This window comes from Suncus etruscus, chromosome 16, assembly GCF_024139225.1.
Source record: "Suncus etruscus isolate mSunEtr1 chromosome 16, mSunEtr1.pri.cur, whole genome shotgun sequence".
In the NCBI taxonomy this organism is placed as follows: domain Eukaryota; kingdom Metazoa; phylum Chordata; class Mammalia; order Eulipotyphla; family Soricidae; genus Suncus; species Suncus etruscus.
The window spans coordinates 72,658,493-72,678,608 of record NC_064863.1 but is presented as its reverse complement, the minus strand read 5'-3'; the positions used below and the strand labels follow the sequence as shown (position 1 = coordinate 72,678,608).

The 20,116-nt window shown below is 43.2% G+C and overlaps 1 protein-coding gene across 1 annotated transcript; it reads left to right on the top strand.

The window, feature by feature from the left end:
* On the top strand, positions 1–19,897 carry ABRAXAS1 (abraxas 1, BRCA1 A complex subunit). Its single transcript, XM_049790310.1, has 6 exons — positions 1–67; positions 6,222–6,415; positions 8,578–8,697; positions 13,661–13,745; positions 18,122–18,233; positions 19,446–19,897. Exons 2-6 carry the CDS (start codon positions 6,267–6,269, stop codon positions 19,868–19,870), a joined length of 891 nt encoding a protein of 296 aa, XP_049646267.1. The 5' UTR covers positions 1–67; positions 6,222–6,266; the 3' UTR covers positions 19,871–19,897.
* The last annotated feature ends 219 nt before the right edge of the window (positions 19,898–20,116 follow it).

The window sequence follows — 20,116 nt, the reverse complement described above, 5'->3', positions numbered from 1 at the left end:
CTTTTACAATTCTTCTGGTGAAGTTAATGTACAAGCACTGAAGAAAATACTATCAAGTGCTAAAACGGTATAACTTGACTTCTTTTTTGGTACTGTATATATTATGTTCATCTCCTAAGAAGCATGCTATTCTCTGGCAGCACTTTTACATTTCTCTTGACAGTGTCTTAGGACTGTTATTCTTTGCAAATATTGAAAGGGTTACTCTGAAAGCAAAACTAGTCATAAAAGTGACACTGTATCTTAAAAACACACACGCACACACTTTATCTTAAGCACACATTGTCTCTCTTCTTCTCTCTCTCTCAACCTCTCTCTCTCTCTCACCCTTTCTCTCTCTCTCTCTCACTCTCTCTTTCTCTCTCTCCCTCTCCTCCCTCCCCCATCTCAAGTCAGTGGGCTAGTACAGAAGTGAAGGTGCTTGCTTGCATACATCTGACCCTAGTTTGATTCAAGTACTGCATATGGTTTTCAAAACTCTTCATCTTCTTCTTTGCCATCCTTGATTGCTCTTGATGATCTCTTTTTCTCTGCGTAACTGTTATACCACTTTCTAGTACCGTTTATCCTAGAACTTAAGCTGTTATTTTATATGTCACAACACCTACTTGAAATCTTCCACAGTATAGTTGGCCAGTTAAAATGTATTAAATCATCAAAATAGATTTTTTTTCCCCAATACAGATTATCTTATGGACACTTTTTTTTTCCTTTTAAAAAGTTTGGTAAAGGGCTGGAGTGATAGTGCAGTGGGTAGGACACATGTCTTACATTTGGCTAGCCTGGGTTTGATCCCATATTGTCTCTTCAGCACTATCAGGAGCAATCCTGCACAAAGCCAGGGTTAACTCCTGAGGACAGCCAAGTGACTCCAAAAAAAAATAATAATAAAATAAATATTTCGGGGGGGGGGGGCAGAGAGATATATCACACAGCTGTAGGGCTTTTGCCTTGCATGCGGCCAACTTAGGAGGGGCCCAGATCAATTCTTGGCACCTATATGTCCCCCGGCCTGCCAGGGATGATTTCTGAGTGCAGAGCCAGGAGTAACCCCAGAGCACCACTGAGTGTGACCCTACAATCAATCAATCAATCAATAAACAAATAAAGTTTAAAAAAAAAAGATTTCTGGGGCCTGAGCGATAGCACAGCAAATAGGGCGTTGACCATGCATGAAGCTAACACAGGATAGACCTGGATTCTATCCCCGGCATCCCATATGGTCCCCTGAGCCAGGAGTAATTTCCTGAGCATCACCGGATGAGGCCTAAAAACCAAAAAAAAAAAAAAAAAAAAAGATTTCTTTTAAAGCAAAATTAAAATCTTTCTGAATTCTAGTTTTTTTTTTTCTATTTTTTTTTATTTTTAATTATGAGAACAAAGGTACAAAGAAAGAGGACAAAGTAAAGTTACAGTGGAAGGACAATCACCCATAACATAATTCTCAGAAGTCCCCTTGCTGATATCTTAACTTTGAAAGAACATCAAGATAAATAAGACAGAATCCATGTACAATTACTTTGTCCCTCAAGTCCCCAGATTGTAACACATTATAATATTTCTTAACAGTACACAAAGCAATCTAAAGCCATAAAACTTACGTAACTCCTTAAACATTACAGGCATAGTATTTTCTTACATTTCCATATACATGCATATTAGCTTACGTTAACCTCAAATTTTAAGTGAGTTCTTTTTAAAGATTAGAGTCAAAGGAGCACAGTAAAAATGGTGTTAGAGTGGCAATTGTTGTTTGCATAGGCCCACCAAAATATGAGGGACATGGAAAGAAATAACCTTGGCCTAAGTACAAAGAGACCCGAACCCTGAAGTTTCCTGGCATAAGACCAAGTCTAGGCTTCAGGCAAGCTAGATCGTCCAATCCAATACATTGTCTGTAGTGCCAACACACTTTTATTTTTCACACAGTCTCTGTTGTTGGTATCATGTTTCTGTATTAAAGATCCTGGAATCTGCATATCTTACATTGAAGTCAGGATGTGGAGCATCCTCTCGTTTCACCTCACAATCAAAGGGCAATGCAGGGAGCCCTGTCCTGTAAGCAGGTCGTTGTCGTTGTTAAGTCTTCTCAGTGTTAAGGGAAGTCTCTTTTGAGCAGGTCAAAGTCTGAGCAGTGTAGGTCTTCCGTGGTAGAGGATTGCTTCCAGGTGATGTTATAGACCAGCCTGGATGTTTCGTGGATGGCTTCCCTGGTTCAGGGGAGAATGGATTATGCCCTTTCTTCTGAGGTCTGTGCCAGGTCGTTATGTCAATGTTCAGGGTGTAAGGTCCCTCTGCACTACAAGATTTGTGTGTTCCAATCTCTATTAAATAGGATCTTATTTGTATGTATAGTATTTTCCCATTTTAATGTGCCTATGCAAATAAGAAGCAATGCCACGTGGTGTTATTGGCGCATATGGGGGCCATAAGAACAATTCCAATGATTCCCATGACATGGTTCAATCATAAGCATTAAACTGGGGGACTCTTCCACCAAAATTCCTTATTAAACAGCTCAAAAAGAGAAGATAAAAAGTGGTTAGAATCATCACTGTATAAGACAAAATTTAGTAAGAATTATAGCTGTCCAAAAAAACCCACAAAATATTCTAAAGAAATACGTGTCCATTTTATATATCTTGAAAGAATTTGGGGTTGTCACACACAATGCACATCTTTGGACTGTGATTAGGATTGTACACTACTGAAGTTAAAAAGAGTAATGTAGGTTAGTGATGTTTGAGAGGGGGTTAGAGAGTTGAGTAAAAAAGAGCTTTGTATGGGTGTGGAAAAGGGCAGAATACAAAATAAACATTCTGTATTGCAAAACATAACAAAAGAATAAGGAATATTCTGAATACATGAAGTACATGAAGTACGTGCGGGGCTTTGGATGCCTAGGGAGGAATTTCTCCCCCCTCCCCCCAGGGCCCGATTAACCAGGCGTGGCCTTGAAGACCCACCAGGTTTGGGGGACCTTGGTCCCCTGGACTAGGTGGTCAGCCCATGGGGCCTGTGGCTAGCTGTCCTGCCCAGAGCCCCCAACATACCAGGCAAAGACCCAGAAATCCTGGCATGCGGAGTGTTCTGAGCCCAGCTGTGCCTCTGTAGTTTTTGGATGCCTAGAGAGGAATTTCTCCCCCCCTCCCCCCAGGGCCCAATTAACCAGGCGTGGCCTTGAAGACCCACCAGGTTTGGGGGGACCTTGGACCCCTGGACTAGGTGGTCAGCCCAGGGGACCTATGGCTAGCTGTCCTGCCCAGAGCCCCCAACATACCAGGCAAAGACACCCAGAAATCCTGGCATGCGGAGTGCTCTGAGCCCAGCCGAGCCTCTGTAGTTTTTGGATGCCTAGGGAGGAATTTCTCCCCCCCTCCCCCCAGGGCACGATTAACCAGGCGTGACCTTGAAGACCCACCAGGTTTGGGGGGACCTTGGTCTCCTGGACTAGGTGGTCAGCCCAGGGGGCCTGTGGCTAGCTGTCCTGCCCAGAGCCCCCAACATACCAGGCAAAGACACCCAGAAATCCTGGCATGCGGAGTGTTCTGAGCCCAGCTGCGCCTCTGTGGTTTTTGGATGCACAGGGAGGGATTTCTCCCCCCTCCCCCCAGGGCCCGATTAACCAGGCGTGGCCTTGAAGACCCACCAGGTTTCGGGGGACCTTGGTCCCCTGGACTAGGTGGTCAGCCCAGGGGGCCTGTGGCTAGCTGTCCTGCCCAGAGCCCCCAACATACCAGGCAAAGACCCAGAAATCCTGGCATGCGGAGTGTTCTGAGCCCAGCTGTGCCTCTGTAGTTTTTGGATGCCTAGGGAGGAATTTCTCCCCCCCCTCCCCCCAGGGCCCGATTAACCAGGCGTGGCCTTGAAGACCCACCAGGTTTGGGGGGACCTTGGACCCCTGGACTAGGTGGTCAGCCCAGGGGACCTATGGCTAGCTGTCCTGCCCAGAGCCCCCAACATACCAGGCAAAGACACCCAGAAATCCTGGCATGCGGAGTACTCTGAGCCCAGCCGAGCCTCTGTGGTTTTTGGATGCCTAGGGAGGAATTTCTCCCCCCCCTCCCCCCAGGGCCCGATTAACCAGGCGTGGCCTTGAAGACCCACCAGGTTTGGGGGGACCTTGGACCCCTGGACTAGGTGGTCAGCCCAGGGGACCTATGGCTAGCTGTCCTGCCCAGAGCCCCCAACATACCAGGCAAAGACACCCAGAAATCCTGGCATGCGGAGTACTCTGAGCCCAGCCGAGCCTCTGTAGTTTTTGGATGCCTAGGGAGGAATTTCTCCCCCCCCTCCCCCCAGGGCCCGATTAACCAGGCGTGGCCTTGAAGACCCACCAGGTTTGGGGGGACCTTGGTCCCCTGGACTAGGTGGTCAGCCCAGGGGGCTTGTGGCTAGCTGTCCTGCCCAGAGCCCCCAACATACCAGGCAAAGACCTAGAAATCCTGGCATGCGGAGTGTTCTGAGCCCAGCTGTGCCTCTGTAGTTTTTGGATGCCTAGGGAGGAATTTCTCCCCCCCTCCCCCCAGGGCCCAATTAACCAGGCGTGGCCTTGAAGACCCACCAGGTTTGGGGGGACCTTGGACCCCTGGACTAGGTGGTCAGCCCAGGGGGCCTGTGGCTAGCTGTCCTGCCCAGAGCCCCCAACATACCAGGCAAAGACACCCAGAAATCCTGGCATGCGGAGTGCTCTGAGCCCAGCCGAGCCTCTGTAGTTTTTGGATGCCTAGGGAGGAATTTCTCCCCCCTCCCCCCAGGGCCCGATTAACCAGGCGTGGCCTTGAAGACCCACCAGGTTTGGGGGGACCTTGGACCCCTGGACTAGGTGGTCAGCCCAGGGGACCTATGGCTAGCTGTCCTGCCCAGAGCCCCCAACATACCAGGCAAAGACACCCAGAAATCCTCCTGAATTCTAGTTTAAGATAAAAATTAATTCAGTAGGGCCCGGAGAGATAGCACAGCGGCGTTTGCCTTGCAAGCAGCTGATCCAGGACCAAAGGTGGTTGGTTCGAATCCCGGTGTCCTATATGGTCCTCCATGCCTGCCAGGAGCTATTTCTGAGCAGACAGCCAGGAGTAACCCCTGAGCAATGCCGGGTGTGGCCCAAAAAACCAAAAAAAAAAAAAAATTAATTCAGTGGATATCTCTTTGAGAAGACATTGTTTATGTGTCTGAGAGATAGGACAGGGGTTAAGGTATTTGCACATGCCTGACCATGTTTTGATCCTTAGCACTGCATTTGATTCTTGAACATTTACTAGAGTGATTTCTTTTTTGTTTTTTTGTGTCAGACCCGGCAGCGCTCAGGAGTTATTCCTGGCTCTACACTCAGAAATTGCTCCTGGCAGGCTCGGGGGACCATATGGGATGTCAGGATTTGAACCACCGTCCTTATGCATGCAAGGCAAACGCCTTACATCCATGTTATCTCTCCGGCCCCTGCCAGGAGTGATTTCTGAGTACAGATTCAGGAGGAAGCTCTGAACACTGCTGGGTATGGCCCCAAGCCCCTGCACCTAGAAAATAAAACAAACATTGTGGGTCTTAGGTACAGAATAGGTGTCTGAGGTGATTGCCTTACTACACATAGCTGATACTGGGGGACCACCACGTATGGTCCCTGAGCACAACCAGTTGTGATCCAACTGCTCACCTTAGGAAAAAAGAAAGTTTTTTTGTTTTCAATTGTTTTTTTTTTTTTTTTTTTTTTTTTGGTTTTTGGGCCACACCCGGTAACGCTCAGGGGTTACTCCTGGCTATGCGCTCAGAAGTCGCTCCTGGCTTGGGGGACCATATGGGACACCGGGGGGATCGAACCGCGGTCCGTCCAAGGCTAGCGCAGGCAAGGCAGGCACCTTACCTCTTGCGCCACCGCCTGGCCCCTTCAATTGGTTTTGAGGTTACACCTGGTGATGCTCAGGGGTTACTCCTAGCTCGGTACTCAGGAATTACTCCCAGTGGTGCTTAGGGAAAACATATGGGGATCTCAGATTTTGAACCTGTTTCGATTGCACATCCCCTACCCACTGTACTATTTTTCCTCTCCCAAAATGAAATAGTTTTAAATTATATATATATATATATATATATATAATATATATAATATAAGGTTTATGTCCTAAGTTTCTAAATATTTTTAAGACTGTCATGTTTGTTGTTTAGTAATGACAGGAAGATAGACAATCATTGTAACTACTGATACACCTGGTATTTTCTTTCAGAATGCGATTGGTTGGTACAAATTTCGACGTCATTCAGACCAAATCATGACGTTTAGAGAGAGATTGCTTCACCGAAATTTACAAGCATTTATTTCAAACCAGGAATTTGTCTTTTTACTATTAACATCAAGTACAGTAACAGAAAGCGGTTCTACTCATCAGCTGGAGTATGCCCTATACAAGCCTCAGAAAGAGTAAGTGTTGCCTGCTCACTGTCTTCAGCTCAAAGAAAAATCTACCTAATATATTTGTTATGCTTTCTGGAGTTAGCAAGTACTTTCAGATACTAATCCTCTGAAAGGAGTCTTTTGTTTTGGTTTGGGGACTGTACAGTGCTGGGATTGAACCCAGACCCTCCACATGCAGAGTCCATGGTGCTACCTCTCCAACCCTCATCTGCTGTTTACAGATAGGAAAGTGCAAGTCAGATAAGCCTCATGCTGCAAGGTAGGCACCTGCTTGAGCTATTCCTGACTCTTGAAATTCTTTTTATTTTTCATGGAAGATAGGATAAGACTCAACCATGTTGACTTAACATTACTTGTGCCATTAAAAGGTTTTTTGTTTTGGGTGTTGCTGTTTTTTTGTTGTTGTTGTTGGTTTTTGTTTTTGGGGCACACCTAGCAGCACTTAGGGATTACTCCTGGCTCTGTGCTCAGAAATTGCTCCTGGCAGGCTCGGGGCCATATGAGATGCTGGGGATCGAATCTGGATTGGTCATGTGCAAAGCAAAGCAAATACCCCACCTACTGTGCTATCACTCTGGCCCCTAAAGTACTTTTTTGTTTTGGGCTACTCTGGTCTGCTGAGGGATCACTCCTGGTGAGGTTCAAGGGACTATACTAGATGGGAGGGATTGAAGTCCATAGTCAGTGGCATGTAAGGCAAGTGCCTACATGCTATACTATTGCTCTGGCCCAAGAATCATTTCCACATCTTTTAAAAACTCACACCACAACCATAAGCAATGTGCCAATACCTCACATCACACAATCCATAGGATCTCCCACCTCGATTTCTTTCTTTCTTTTTTTCTTTTTTTTTTTTTTTTTTTGGTTTTTAGGCCACACCCGGCAGCGCTCAGGGGTTACTCCTGGCTGTCTGCTCAGAAATAACTCCTGGCAGGCACGGGGGACCCTATGGGACACCGGGATTCGAACCAACCACCTTTGGTCCTGGATCGGCTGCTTGCAAGGCAAACGCCGCTGTGCTATCTCTCCGGGCCCACTTCGATTTCTTTCACTCTGTCTACACAGCTCTGGTTTGGGTTCATGGTTTTCAGGTCATTCTTCTGTTCATGACTCACACTTTTCTCCTTTGGTGGGGGAAGGACTCTTGCAAGTTGTGTTTAGGGCATAGGTGATTTTTCTGCCAGACTAAGCTATCCTGAATAGTCAGAGCTGGGACTTTTGAGCACATTCCTGCCCTTGGAAATTTGAACTGTCTCCCTGCGCAGGGTGGGGGGAGCACTTTTTTTTTTTTTTTTTTTTTTTTGGTAGATCAGGGTTGTATCACATCTGGTAATACTCAGAGCTTACTCCTGGCTCTCCATTTAGGGATCACTACTGGAAGTCTCAGGGAACCATATGGAATCCTGGGAATCAAACCCAGGTGAGTCACATGCAAGGTAAGCACCCTGCCATCCTATCGCTCTGGCCCAAATGGTGCACAACTTTAATTTGTCACCAGTTTGAGCCAGAGATATAGTACAGTGGGTAGTGCACTTCCCTTGCATGTGACCAACTTGGGTTCGCTGTCTAGCATCCCATATCATTCCCAGAGCCCACCAGGAGTGATTCCTGAGTGCAGATAGGATAACCCCTGATCATCACAAGGTATGATGCAAAATCCAAGCGAGCCCAAGTTATCAAAGCCATTTGTTGGGGCAGGAGTGATAACACAACAGGAAGGACCTTTGCTTTGCTGGTGACTGACCTGGGTTCAATCCCCAACATCCCATATGGTCTCCAAACCTGCCAGGAGTGATTTCTGAGTACAGAGCCAGGATTAACACCTGAGTACCACTGAGTGTGAAACCAAAACAAAAACAGTGTATCCATTATGAAAAAAAAAAAAAGCCCTTTGTCTCCAGTCAAAACATTATAGCTTGTGTAAGTAGTAAAGAATTTTAATGGTTAGGGGGTTGTTATTTGGATTTTGGCCACACTCCTGGCAGGCTCAAGGGACCTTAATGGGATGCTAGGGTTCTAACCCAGCAGACAAGCACTTTACCTGTTTACTCTTGTTCCGCCTCTGGGATTTTAGTTATTTTAAATTTTGTAGGGGAAAAGTATTCTATGCTAGGTACATATTCATCTTCTGCTTTAACTTTACACTTAACATTTTATTTCTTCAGGCTTTTTCATAGGATACCTTTAGTGGTGGCCAATCTGGGCATGTCTGAGCAACTGGGCTATAAAACGGTATCAGGATCCTGTATGTCTGTCGGTTTTAACAGAACAATGAAAACACACAGGTGAGAGACCTCAACTTCCCCGCCTACCCATATTCTTGTCTCTGCTTTGAAATTAATTTCTGATTATATAGCCACAGGGTAAAAGGGGAAAGAAAAATGAACGGCCACATTCCTGAAGCCTTTCTCTTGGGCTTTTTACTTTAATTTTTCTTTTTTTTTTACTTTATTTATTATTTTTTTTTTTTACTATTTCCTTTGAGGTGCAGAAGCTCCTCAGCTTTATATATTCCCATGTGTTTTTTTTTGTTTTTTTTTTTAACACCACCCATCACCAGTGCAACATTCCCATCACCAATGTCCCAAGTCTCCCTCCTCCCCACCCGACCCCCGCCTGTACTCTAAACAGGTTCTCAATTTCCCTCATACATTCTCATTATTAGGACAGTTCAAAATGTAGTTATTTATCCAACTAAACTCATCACTCTTTGTGATGAGCTTCCTGAGGTGAGCTGGAACTTCCAGCTCTTTTCTCTTTTGTGTCTGAAAGTTATTATTGCAAGAATGTCTTTCATTTTTCTTAAAACCCATAAATGTGTGAGACCATTCTGCGTTTTTCTCTCTCTCTCTGACTTATTTCACTCAGCATAATAGATTCCGTGTACATCCATGTATAGGAAAATTTCATGACTTCATCTCTCCTGACAGCTGCATAATATTCCATTGTGTATATGTACCACAGTTTCTTTAGCCATTCATCTGTTGAAGGGCATCTTGGTTGTTTCCAGAGTCTTGCTATGGTAAATAGTGCTGCAATGAATATAGGTGTAAGGAAGGGGTTTTTATATTGTATTTTTGTGTTCCTAGGGTATATTCCTAGGAGTGGTATAGCTGGATCGTATGGGAGCTCAATTTCCAGTTTTTGGAGGAATCTCCATATTGCTTTCCATAAAGGTTGAACTAGACGGCATTCCCACCAGCAGTGGATAAGAGTTCCTTTCTCCCCACATCCCCACCAACACTGTTTATTCTCATTCTTTGTGATGTGTGCCATTCTCTGTGGTGTGAGGTGGTATCTCATCGTTGTTTTGATTTGCATCTCCCTGATGATTAGTGATGTGGAGCACTTTTTCATGTGTCTTTTGGCCATCTGTATTTCTTCTTTGTCAAAGTGTCTGTTCATTTCTTCTCCCCATTTTTTGATGGGATTAGATGTTTTTTTCTTGTAAAGTTCTGTCAGTGCCTTGTATATTTTGGAGATTAGCCCCTTATCTGATGGGTATTGGGTGAATAGTTTCTCCCACTCAGTGGGTGGCTCTTGTATCTTGGGCACTATTTCCTTTGAGGTGCAGAAGCTTCTCAGCTTAATATAGTCCCATCTGTTAATTTCTGCTTTCACTTGCTTGGAGAGTGCAGTTTCTTCCTTGAAGATGCCTTTAGCCTCAATGTCCTGGAGTGTTTTACCTACGTATTGTTCTATATATCTTATGGTTTTGGGGCTGATATCGAGGTCTTTAATCCATTTGGATTTTACCTTCGTACATGATGTTAGCTGGGGGTCTAATCATTGGGAAAAAGAATATGGGAGGAATTACTTTCCCCAACTTTAAACTTTACTACAAAGCAATAGTTATCAAAACAGCATGGTATTGGAATAAAGACAGGCCCTCAGATCAGTGGAATAAGCTTGAATACTCAGAGAATGTTCCCCAGACATACAATCATCTAATTTTTGATAAAGGAGCAAAAAATCCTAAATGGAACAAAGAAAGCCTCTTCAACAAGTGGTGTTGGCAAAACTGGGTAGCCACTTGCAAAAAATTGAATTTTTCTTTTTTTTATTTTTATTTTTATTTTTATTTTTTGGTTTTTGGGCCACACCCACCGGTGCTCAGGGGTTACACCTGGCTGTCTACTCAGAAATAGCTCCTGGCAGGCACGGGGGACCATATGGGACACCGGGATTCGAACCAACCACCTTTGGTCCTGGATCGGCTGTTTGCAAGGCAAACGCTGCTGTGCTATCTCTCCGGGCCCAATTTTTATTTTCTTATCTGTTTTATTGATTTATCATATACACAACAAAAGATTTTTCTGTATGTCCTGTAAATATAATGTCCTTTTTGGTTGGTTTTGGTTTGGGGCCACACTCCGTATTGCTCAGTTGTTACTCCTGGTTCTGCACTCAGGAATCACTCCTATAGGGACTCAGGGGACTATATAAGATGAAACCTGGGTCAGCTACATGCAAGGCAAATGCCCCTTCCTTCCCTGCCATCTCTCCAGTTCATCCGGCCCTATGTAACATCTTTTCAATTCTAAGTGTAAGTAGGATGTTTGCTGTTGTCTTTTTTTCTAAAGCAGCAATTGAAAGAAATGACTGGCTAAAACAAAAAATGAGATTTTAGGGATCTGGGATGTAGCTTAGTGGAACACTTGCCTTGTTTTGTGTACGGCCCTGGGTTCAACTCCCAACACCAGCAAAAACAGAAAGAAAGAGAGAGAGAGAGAGAGAGAGAGAGAGAGAGAGAGAGAGAGAGAGAGAAGGAGGGAAGAAAAGGAAGGAAGGAAGGAGGGAGGGAGGGAAGGAGGAAGGAAGGAAGGAAGGAAGGAGGGAGGGAGGGAAGGACAAAGGAAGGAAGGAAGGAAGGAAGGAAGGAAGGAAGGAAGGAAGGAAGGAAGGAAGGAAGGAAGGAAGGAAGGAGGGAGGGAGGGAGGGAGGGAAGGAGGAAGGAAGGAAGGAAGGAAGGAAGGAAGGAGGGAGGGAGGGAGGGAGGGAGGGAGGGAGGGAGGAAGGAACTTATCCAAGACTCACATAGTCTGCTGAGATATGTTTATTTTCAATTTAGGGGTTCCTTCAAGGTGCTATAGAAGGTCAGGGTAGACAGTGTTGGGTGTTGGGGAATGTTGAACCCCTTGTTGGTGATTTGAGAGTCCAGAAATATCTCCCAAAATGAGAGATTAAATCCTATTCTTCCGTTCCCCCCTTTGGGGGAAACCTAAGTGATAATTCTCCACCACAAATAATCCAGACGGATACAAAGGTTGGGGGACAAAAGTTCGGCAATGAGAGTCCTTTAACAGTTCTGATGCCAACTCCAAATCAACAACCAAGCCAGCCGTCAGCTCTGCCAAAAAGTTCCTCTCACCTCGCCCACAAGGTCTTTATTTTCTACTTAATCGTCCCCACCTGGAAGATCCAGGCAGGACGACAGGCAAAAAACAATCTTACGAAAATACACTACTTTGGGGGTTGAACCCAGGGTTTTCCATGTGCAGGTACTCCAATCTTCTGGGCCAGTGGTCGGCAACCTTTTTTTTCAACTGAGCCAAATCTCGCCAAAACCACGATTGCAATTTATTTTGAGAGCCACCCAGGGTGCACCGACAGAAGCTAGGAGCAGAGTACTGACTCCTGGAGCGGCCGCCCTGCACACAGAAATTAAAAGTGTAAAGAGCCATCTGTGGCTCAAGAGCCGCAGGTTGCCGACCACTGTTCTGGGCGATCTCCCTGGATCCACTATTTCTATTCTTTATTTATTTTGTGGGGGGCATACCTGCTTGGACTCAGGGAACCATATACACATACAACTATATACAACCAAATACAAAATCTGGGGATCAAGTCTGGGTTGTCTACATGCAAGGCAAGCACCTTCCCCACTGTACTATTATCCTGGCCTCTGTTCTTTTTTTTTTTTTTTTTTTTTGGTTTTTGGGCCACACCCAGTGGTGCTCAGGGGTTACTACTCCTGGCTGTCTGCTCAGAAATAGCTCCTGGCAGGCACGGGGGACCATATGGGACACCGGGATTTAAACCAACCACCTTTGGTCCTGGATCAGCTGCTTGCAAGGCAAACACCGCTGTGCTATCTCTCCGGGCCCGGCCTCTGTTCTTTATTCAAGTTACTAATTGTCAGAAATAACATTTCTGAATATTTATTAGAATATTTATTAGTTTAAATTGGATGAAAATAAGGATCTGCTTATTATTTTTGTGATACCACAGTACTTAATGTTTTATGGGCTAGAAAAAAAGTACAGTAGGTAAAAGCACTTGATTTGCCCCACACAGAATCTGCTCAGCCCTTCCAAGAGTGATTATCCTTGAGCAGCACCAGGAGAAAATCTGAGTATTGTATGAAGAAAGTGTCTAAAGTTATTCAATACATTTCATTGATACTAAAAAGCAAAATTTTAGTTTGTTTTTGTTTTGGGTCACACCCCAAATTACTCAAGGATAACTCGTAGCTCTGCACTCAGGAATTACTCCTGACAGTGCTTAGGGGACAGCATGGGATGCCAGGCATCTAACCAGGGTCAGTCATGTACAAGACGTGTACAAGACCTGTTTTAGAGTGTAATTATCCATTTCTCTCAAAATGGGATTTTTGTAAACCACACTTAATACTACTTTTTTCTTCATAATATGATAATTACTATAGCCCCTTATTAACAATTTAAGTTCAGTGAAATATTTTTTAGGAAATATTTTCAAAGTCGTAGACATTACAGTGAAAATTTTTATCTTTTCACTTCTTTACTTTTATTAGCTATTTTCACTAGCCTTTCTGAGTCTTAGCCGTACTTATATTTAGTAGGCTAGATGTACTGGTCAGTTGGCTTATATGAAGATATCAACTAGGCTTTCTTGTGACATGTATGTAGACTGACAAATTGATGGTCCCTAAATGCCAATAAAGAGAATGCTTCAGGGGGGCTAGGGATGTGACTCAGAGTCACATATGATCCCCTGAGCCTGCCATGAGCAATTTCTGAGCATAGAGTCAGGAGTAACCCCTGAGCACTGCCAGGTCTGACCCCAAAACAAACAAAAAAAATCACAGTAGTGTTCCTGTCTCAGCTCAGGTCATTCCTGGCAGTTTCTTGCAGTACTAGGTGTTAAACCTAGGCTTCCCACAAGCTAAAAATGCATTCCAGTCTATTAAACTATCTCTCTAGCTCTGTGTCATTCATTGTCTTAAAATGAGTTACATTTTCCCAAGGAAATGCCCATTTTTTACAGGTCTGCATTTTTTAAAGAAGATGGATCTTTAAAGGAGGTACAAAAGATAAATGAGATGTATGCTTCTTTTCAAGAAGAATTAAAGGTAAGCTAAATGTCAGGTACTTACAAGATCACTCAGAGTTCATATTAAAATGGTCATAAATCTTCTAGGTATAAACTGACTTTTGATTAGATCTGTATTTTTGTATGTAGCAGAAAAGACCAAAATTTCAGTGGTCTTCTAAAATTAGAGTTTAGTCTCTCATCTATGACTTGATTGCATGTCTGTTCCTTTACTAAATATCATCTTTAAGATCATCAGTGCTTTATATGAGATCTTTCCTTCACAAGACAGAGGGAAAGCATGTTGGCTAGTAAAAAATCACAACAGGCAGCCAGAGCAATAACACAGTGAATAGGGAGCTTGCCTTGCAAACAGCCAAACTGGTCAATCCCTGGCATCCCATAAGGTCTCCTGAGCCTGCCAGTAGTGATTCTTGAGTGCAGCGCCTGAACATCGGCAGGAGTGGCTGTCCCCAAACAAACAAAAATCATATATTAGCTCTTGAAACTTCTGCTCAGAGTTGACATGTCATACTATTCATATTTCCTTAGCCAAAGGATATCATGTAGCAGTAGGCAGGAAAATCCTACTGTATGATAAATTGGGAACAGTGTCTACCACAATACCAAATTCTGTCTCATTGCCAGTTCAGATGCTTTGAGAAGTAGACATCAGGGTGGTATTACACATGCAAGAGATTTGTTAGGTTTCCAGAGAAAAAAGGGGAGGAAGAAAGAGTAAGCAGGAAGGAAGGATTGCTGGTGTAGCCTGAGAATGGATAGAAATGGGCAATGTGGGGCCTTAGCCATGGCGCAAGCAGTAAGGCATCTGCCTTGTGCGCAGTAACTTAGGACGGACCATGGTTTGATCCCCCGGTGTCCCATATGGTCCCCCAAGCCAAGAGTAACCCCTAAGTGTCAGCGGATGTGGCCCAAAAACAAAAAAGAAATGGGTAGTGTGTGTTGGATGGTTGAGCCAACTGTTTCAACCAGGTGAAGTCTTTGAGCACAGTTTTCCTTCAAAAGAGGCATACTTGAGGCTGGAGTGATAGTGCAGCGGTAGAACACTTGCCTTGCTCACGGCCCATCCAGGATGGACCTTGGTTCGATCCTTGGCGTCCCATATGGTCCCCCAAGCCAGGAGCGATTTCTGAGCACATAGCCAGAAGTAACCCAAGTGTCACTGGATGTGGCCCAAAAACCAAAAGAAAAATGGCATATTTTGAGCAGATGTGAGATCTAGGAATGGATCTGTCCTAATCCCAACTGTCCTCTGTCATTGGCTAAGACCAAAGCAGGAACATGGTCTGAGCACAATCATTGTAGACCCAAAAGACTGGCCAGGCTGTCCAGTGTGCTTCTCCCAAAAGGAGATTGGAGTCATATAGCCACGTACGCACCATGGCCACAATACTATTGATTCAGCACAGTGAGAAAATGGGTTTATTCTGTTTTATATTCTATACTTTTTTTCTTTTTAGCTTAGGGCATGCAAGGCAAACACCCTACCGCTGTGCTATTGCTCTGGCCCAGATACAATACTTTTTAAAAATGAATTAATGCAAGAATTATAGAAATTAGAGAAATATCCAATATCCTGTTATAACAATTTTTATTTTATGTTTTCTCCACTTTATGTTTTTACATAGTTGATAGTGATGGGTTCATAAACATGATTTTCATTAAGTTTTTATTTTGCTGTTTTAGGCTATATGCAGTGGTCAGGGATTATTTATGAGTTAATTATTCCAGAAGTAATTCCTGAGTGCTGAGCCAGGAGTAACCAGAGAATCGCCAGGTGTGGGCCAAAATCTTATATATATATATATATGTATATATATGGTTAAAATGGGAAATGTAGACAGAACTTTCTGTCTCTCTGCACATTGGAGTTCTTCATATTATCTACAGATCTTTTTATTTATCCACCCACTGACTGACTAAGTCATTCCTCCTGCACTCAGACCTCTTGTGTTCAAGAGATAAGGATGTAGGTGCCAGGGATGTGATTCTGTGATATAACTAATCCTGGATTGTGTATGAACTAAAGTGAACTAATTCTGGCTTCCATTCCTCATATCTTGCAAAAAAATTTTTTTTCTTAATATCAATTGACTAATACTAACTATTGCTATTTGGTTCATTTAATATGAAAGTCAATAAAGGGATTACAGTGTCAGGGCAAATATTCTAAAAGTAATTGTAATCTTCTTTTGACATTACAATAATTAAGAGGTAACCATTTTTTTTTTTCATTTTGGGGCCACATCTGGCAGCGTTCAGGGTTTACTCCTGGCTCTGCACTCAGAAAACAGTCCAGGCAGGCTCCAGAGACCAAATGGGATGCAAGGAATCGAAGCTAAGTTGGCTGTGTGCAAGACAAATGCCCTACTCATTGTGATATCGCTCTGGCCCCTAATTATTTTGGCCCCTAATTTTTTATTATTTACTTTATATTCTACAAATAAAATCACTAGTTATCAAAGATTTTAATTCCTGGCACTGAAGCAATAGCACTGTGGGTAAGGTGTTGCCTAGCATGTAGCCAACGCAGGTTTGATCTCTGGCATCCCATATGGTCCCCTGAGCCTGCCAGGAGTAATTTCTGAGTGCAGAGGCAGGAGATAGCTGAGCGCCACCAGGCGTGGCTCCAAAACAAAAAGAAAATATAATAATAAGATAGAAATCACTGAACCAAAGGGTTTTTAGTAGTTATATCTAGAGGCACTTAGATCAGTCATTTCCAATGCAGTTCTCTTTCAGGAACTAAAATCAGTTTTCATTTTGTTTGGAAGCCATACCCAACAGTGCTCAGGGATCACTCCTGGAGGTGCTCAGGTTACCATAGGAGGTGCTAGGGATCTTATGTGAGTTGGCCACATATTTCTCACTCCAGTGTCAGAAATTTAAAATCTTCAGTAACTTTTCTTCCTGACAATGAAAGTGAGTTTTCTGGGTGGAGTGATAGCACACCGGTAGGCCATTTGCCTGGAATGAACCCAGGTTCGATCCCGGCATCCCATATGGTCCTCCAAGTTTGCCAGGAGCAATTTCTGAGCACAGAGCCAGGAGTAACCCCTGGGCACTGCTGGGTATGGCCCCAAACCAAAAAAAAGCAATGTCAGTTTTATTTTCCTTTTCTAGTTTTGGTATTGATCCATATCCAATGGTGCTCTGGAGCGATTTCTGGCTGAGTGGCCATGGGTTGCTTCTAGTGGTGCATGCTTCCCTGCCCCACTTTCATAGTGGTTTATTGTCATTTTCTTTTTTTTTTTTTTTTTTGTTTGGTTTTTGGGCCACACCCAGTAATGCTCAGGGGTACTCCTGGCTATGTGCTCAGAAGTTGCTCCTGGCTTGGGAGACCATATGGGACACCGGGGGATCGAACCGTGGTCTGTCCAAGGCTAGCGCAGGCAAGGCAGGCACCTTACCTTTAGCGCCACCGCCCGGCCCCTATTGTCATTTTCTTGATGTTAAAGTTTATAGTAATTGTGACTTTCTCAAAATAGTGTTGTTTTTTTTTTATTGCTGCTGCTGTGGCACTAAAAGTTTGATAGTAGTACCGGAGATCAAACCCTGAGCCTTACTCATTCAATTCGTGAACTCTACCACTGAGGCACAACCACCTCAATAGTATTGCACTTTTATTTTTTGGTTTGGGGGCCATACCTGGTGGTACTAAGGGTCACCTCTTAAGCTCTTCGCTTAGAAGTTACTCCTGGCAGGCTTATGGAATGCCGGGGATCGAACCTGAGTTAGCTGAATGCAAAGCAAACACCCTACTTGCTGTGCATCATTCTGGCCCAAGTACTGCATTTTTGTTTCAGTATGAGCTAAGTATTTTATTTTTTCAAATATTTGTCCTATCAAGGAAATAACTGGTACAATAAAGCTATTTTATTGTACAAAATGGGAACTTAGGGCCGGAGCAGTGGTGCAAGTGGTAAGGCGTCTGCCTTGCCCGTGCCTAGGACAGACCACGGTTCGATCCCCTGGTGTCCCTTATGGTCCCGCAAGCCAGGAGTGATTTCTGAGTGCATAGCCAGGAGTCTCAAAGTCACCAGGTGTCGCCCAAAAACCAAAAGAAAAAAAAAGTATTATAGATGGGAACTTATTGCAGCTAGGAAGCATTTGAGAGACAGGATATTGATTATTGCCACTTCTTCCCCCAAAGTCATTTTATATAACCTATAAAATACCATATGAATGCTTTGTTAGTAAATTTTTCTAGGAAATGGTGAGATAAAATTTATGTAGTATATAATTTATATAGTATACGCCATAAAAGAATTTATAAATATATATAAATATATATATAAATATATATAAAAATTTATAAATATATATATATAATATATATATTTATATTTATAACTACTTATTTTTAATTTTATCCATACTTATTTTATTTTGCAGAATGTTTGCATAAAAGTAGAACAAAGTGAACAAGCAGTAGAGAAACTACTCAACGATGTAAATAGATTAAAAGGGGAAGTAAAAAAAAGAAGACAAACACAGATCTCAACAGGTAAATAAATGTTTATACCTCACTACTTTGTGCTTAAGAAAATTTGAATTTAGATGAGGTAGTTGCTATGATGAATGTCCTTTGTAAGATTAAAAAAAATTTAATTTTTATTGAAGCTAATTTATTTTTAAAAAAAAGGGAAGTGACGTGAGGTGAAAGAAACACATGTTCTGTAGAAAACAATGGCCTGACTAAGCAAGCAAAGAAACAGAAACAAACAAGATTTATGTTCAAGGAGAACAAGAATTTTAAGAGTAAGCCAGAAGTAGTTATTTTGCTACACCAAAAAAAAAAGTCAGAGTCGGAGTGGTGGCACAAGCTGTAAGACATCTGCCTTGCGTGTGCTAGCCTAGGATGTACTGTGGTTTGATCCCCAGGCCTCCCATATGATCCCCCCAGCCAGGAGTGATTTCTGTGTGAATAGCTAGGAGTAACCCCTGAGTATCACAGGGTGTGGCCCAAAAACCAAAAAGGGGTGGGGAGATAGCATGGAGGTAGGGTGTTTGCCTTGCATGCAGTACAGTGGTTTGAATCCCGGCATCCCATATGGTCCCCCGAGCCTGCCAGGAGTGATTTCTGAGCATAGAGCCAGGAGTAACCTCTGAGTGCTGCCGGGTGTGACCCAAAAACAAGAAGGAAAAAAAAAAGATCATGGTACAATTATAGCTATCTAGTATAGTCTGTATCATTAGTACTGAGTATAACAAATTTGGGGCTGGAGCAATAGTACCTTGGTTAGAGTGTTTGAACCACCGTACCCTGTATGGGCCCCTAGGACTGCCAGAAGTGTTCCCTGAGCATAGATCCAGGAGTAAGCCCTGAGCACTGCTGGATATAGCTCCAACCCCCAAAGTATTAGTATAACAAACTTGGGTTGTGGATAGCTAGTATAGCAGGTAGGACAATTGCCTTAAAATACAACCCAGCACCCTATATTGTACCCCAGTCCTGCCAGGAGTAATCCCTAAAAACAGAGATAGGAATAAGCACTGAGCACAGTAGGTATGCCCCCAAATCCCAAAAAAGTAACATAATTAAATAATTTAACATACTTGACCATAGACTATTGGGACATAAATTAGAACTGAAAAATGTCCTTTTTCTTTGGATAATATGATAAAATTGTTTACCTAGTCTCTGACTGAACTAACAAATAACTGATTCTAAAAACAGGTGTTTTTTTACATTAAACTATTTGTTGGCTCTGTTTAGGAGAGAAGATTGGGCAAGATGTCCCTCAAGAGAATGTTTTGCTTTGTCAAGCCTTACGGACTTTTTTCCCAGACTCTGAATTTCTCCATTCCTGTGTGATCTCCCTGAAGAACAGGCGTATTTCTAAAAGTGCCTGCAACACCAAACACCAGCCAGGTATGGCAGACAACCTGACCTTGATGGTCGAATGCCCTGACATTCCCGAGGCAGACCCAGCCAGCAGTGCACTGCTGCCAACTAAGCGGCCAGCTCAAGATACCATCGACAGGTGGCAAGTGAAAAAGTGCCGGCTATCAGCAACAGAAAGCAGAACATCTCACACAGATACTGAGAGCAGTAACCAAGAAAACACATCTGCCACTAGCAGCACAGAGATGGACAATGAACTGGAGGGAATGGGCACAGGGGACTCACCTACATTTTGATTCCTTCAGGCAAAAAGGAGATTCATGATTGGCTAAAAGGTAAAATTGTACATTTCTGTTTTATGTATTTGGCTCTTTGTAGGAAAATATTGTTGAATTTTAGTACATTTATTTCAAAGTACTTTAAAAAACTGAGTTGGTTTTAGTTTACAACCCAAATCTTGTTTTTTTTCCCTATAAAGTTGAAACAAATTTCTTATAAATAATATGAAATTTATTAGAAGAAATTAGCCTTAAAAAGGTAAA

Excerpts from the sequence above, each read along its gene's own strand:
- ABRAXAS1 (XM_049790310.1), top strand. The coding sequence starts at position 6,267 with ATGACGTTTAGAGAGAGATTGCTTCACCGAAATTTACAAGCATTTATT. Across the intron at positions 8,698-13,660 it reads AGAACAATGAAAACACACAG|GTCTGCATTTTTTAAAGAAG; the intron begins GTGAGAGACCTC and ends CATTTTTTACAG. Across the intron at positions 18,234-19,445 it reads ACAAACACAGATCTCAACAG|GAGAGAAGATTGGGCAAGAT; the intron begins GTAAATAAATGT and ends GGCTCTGTTTAG.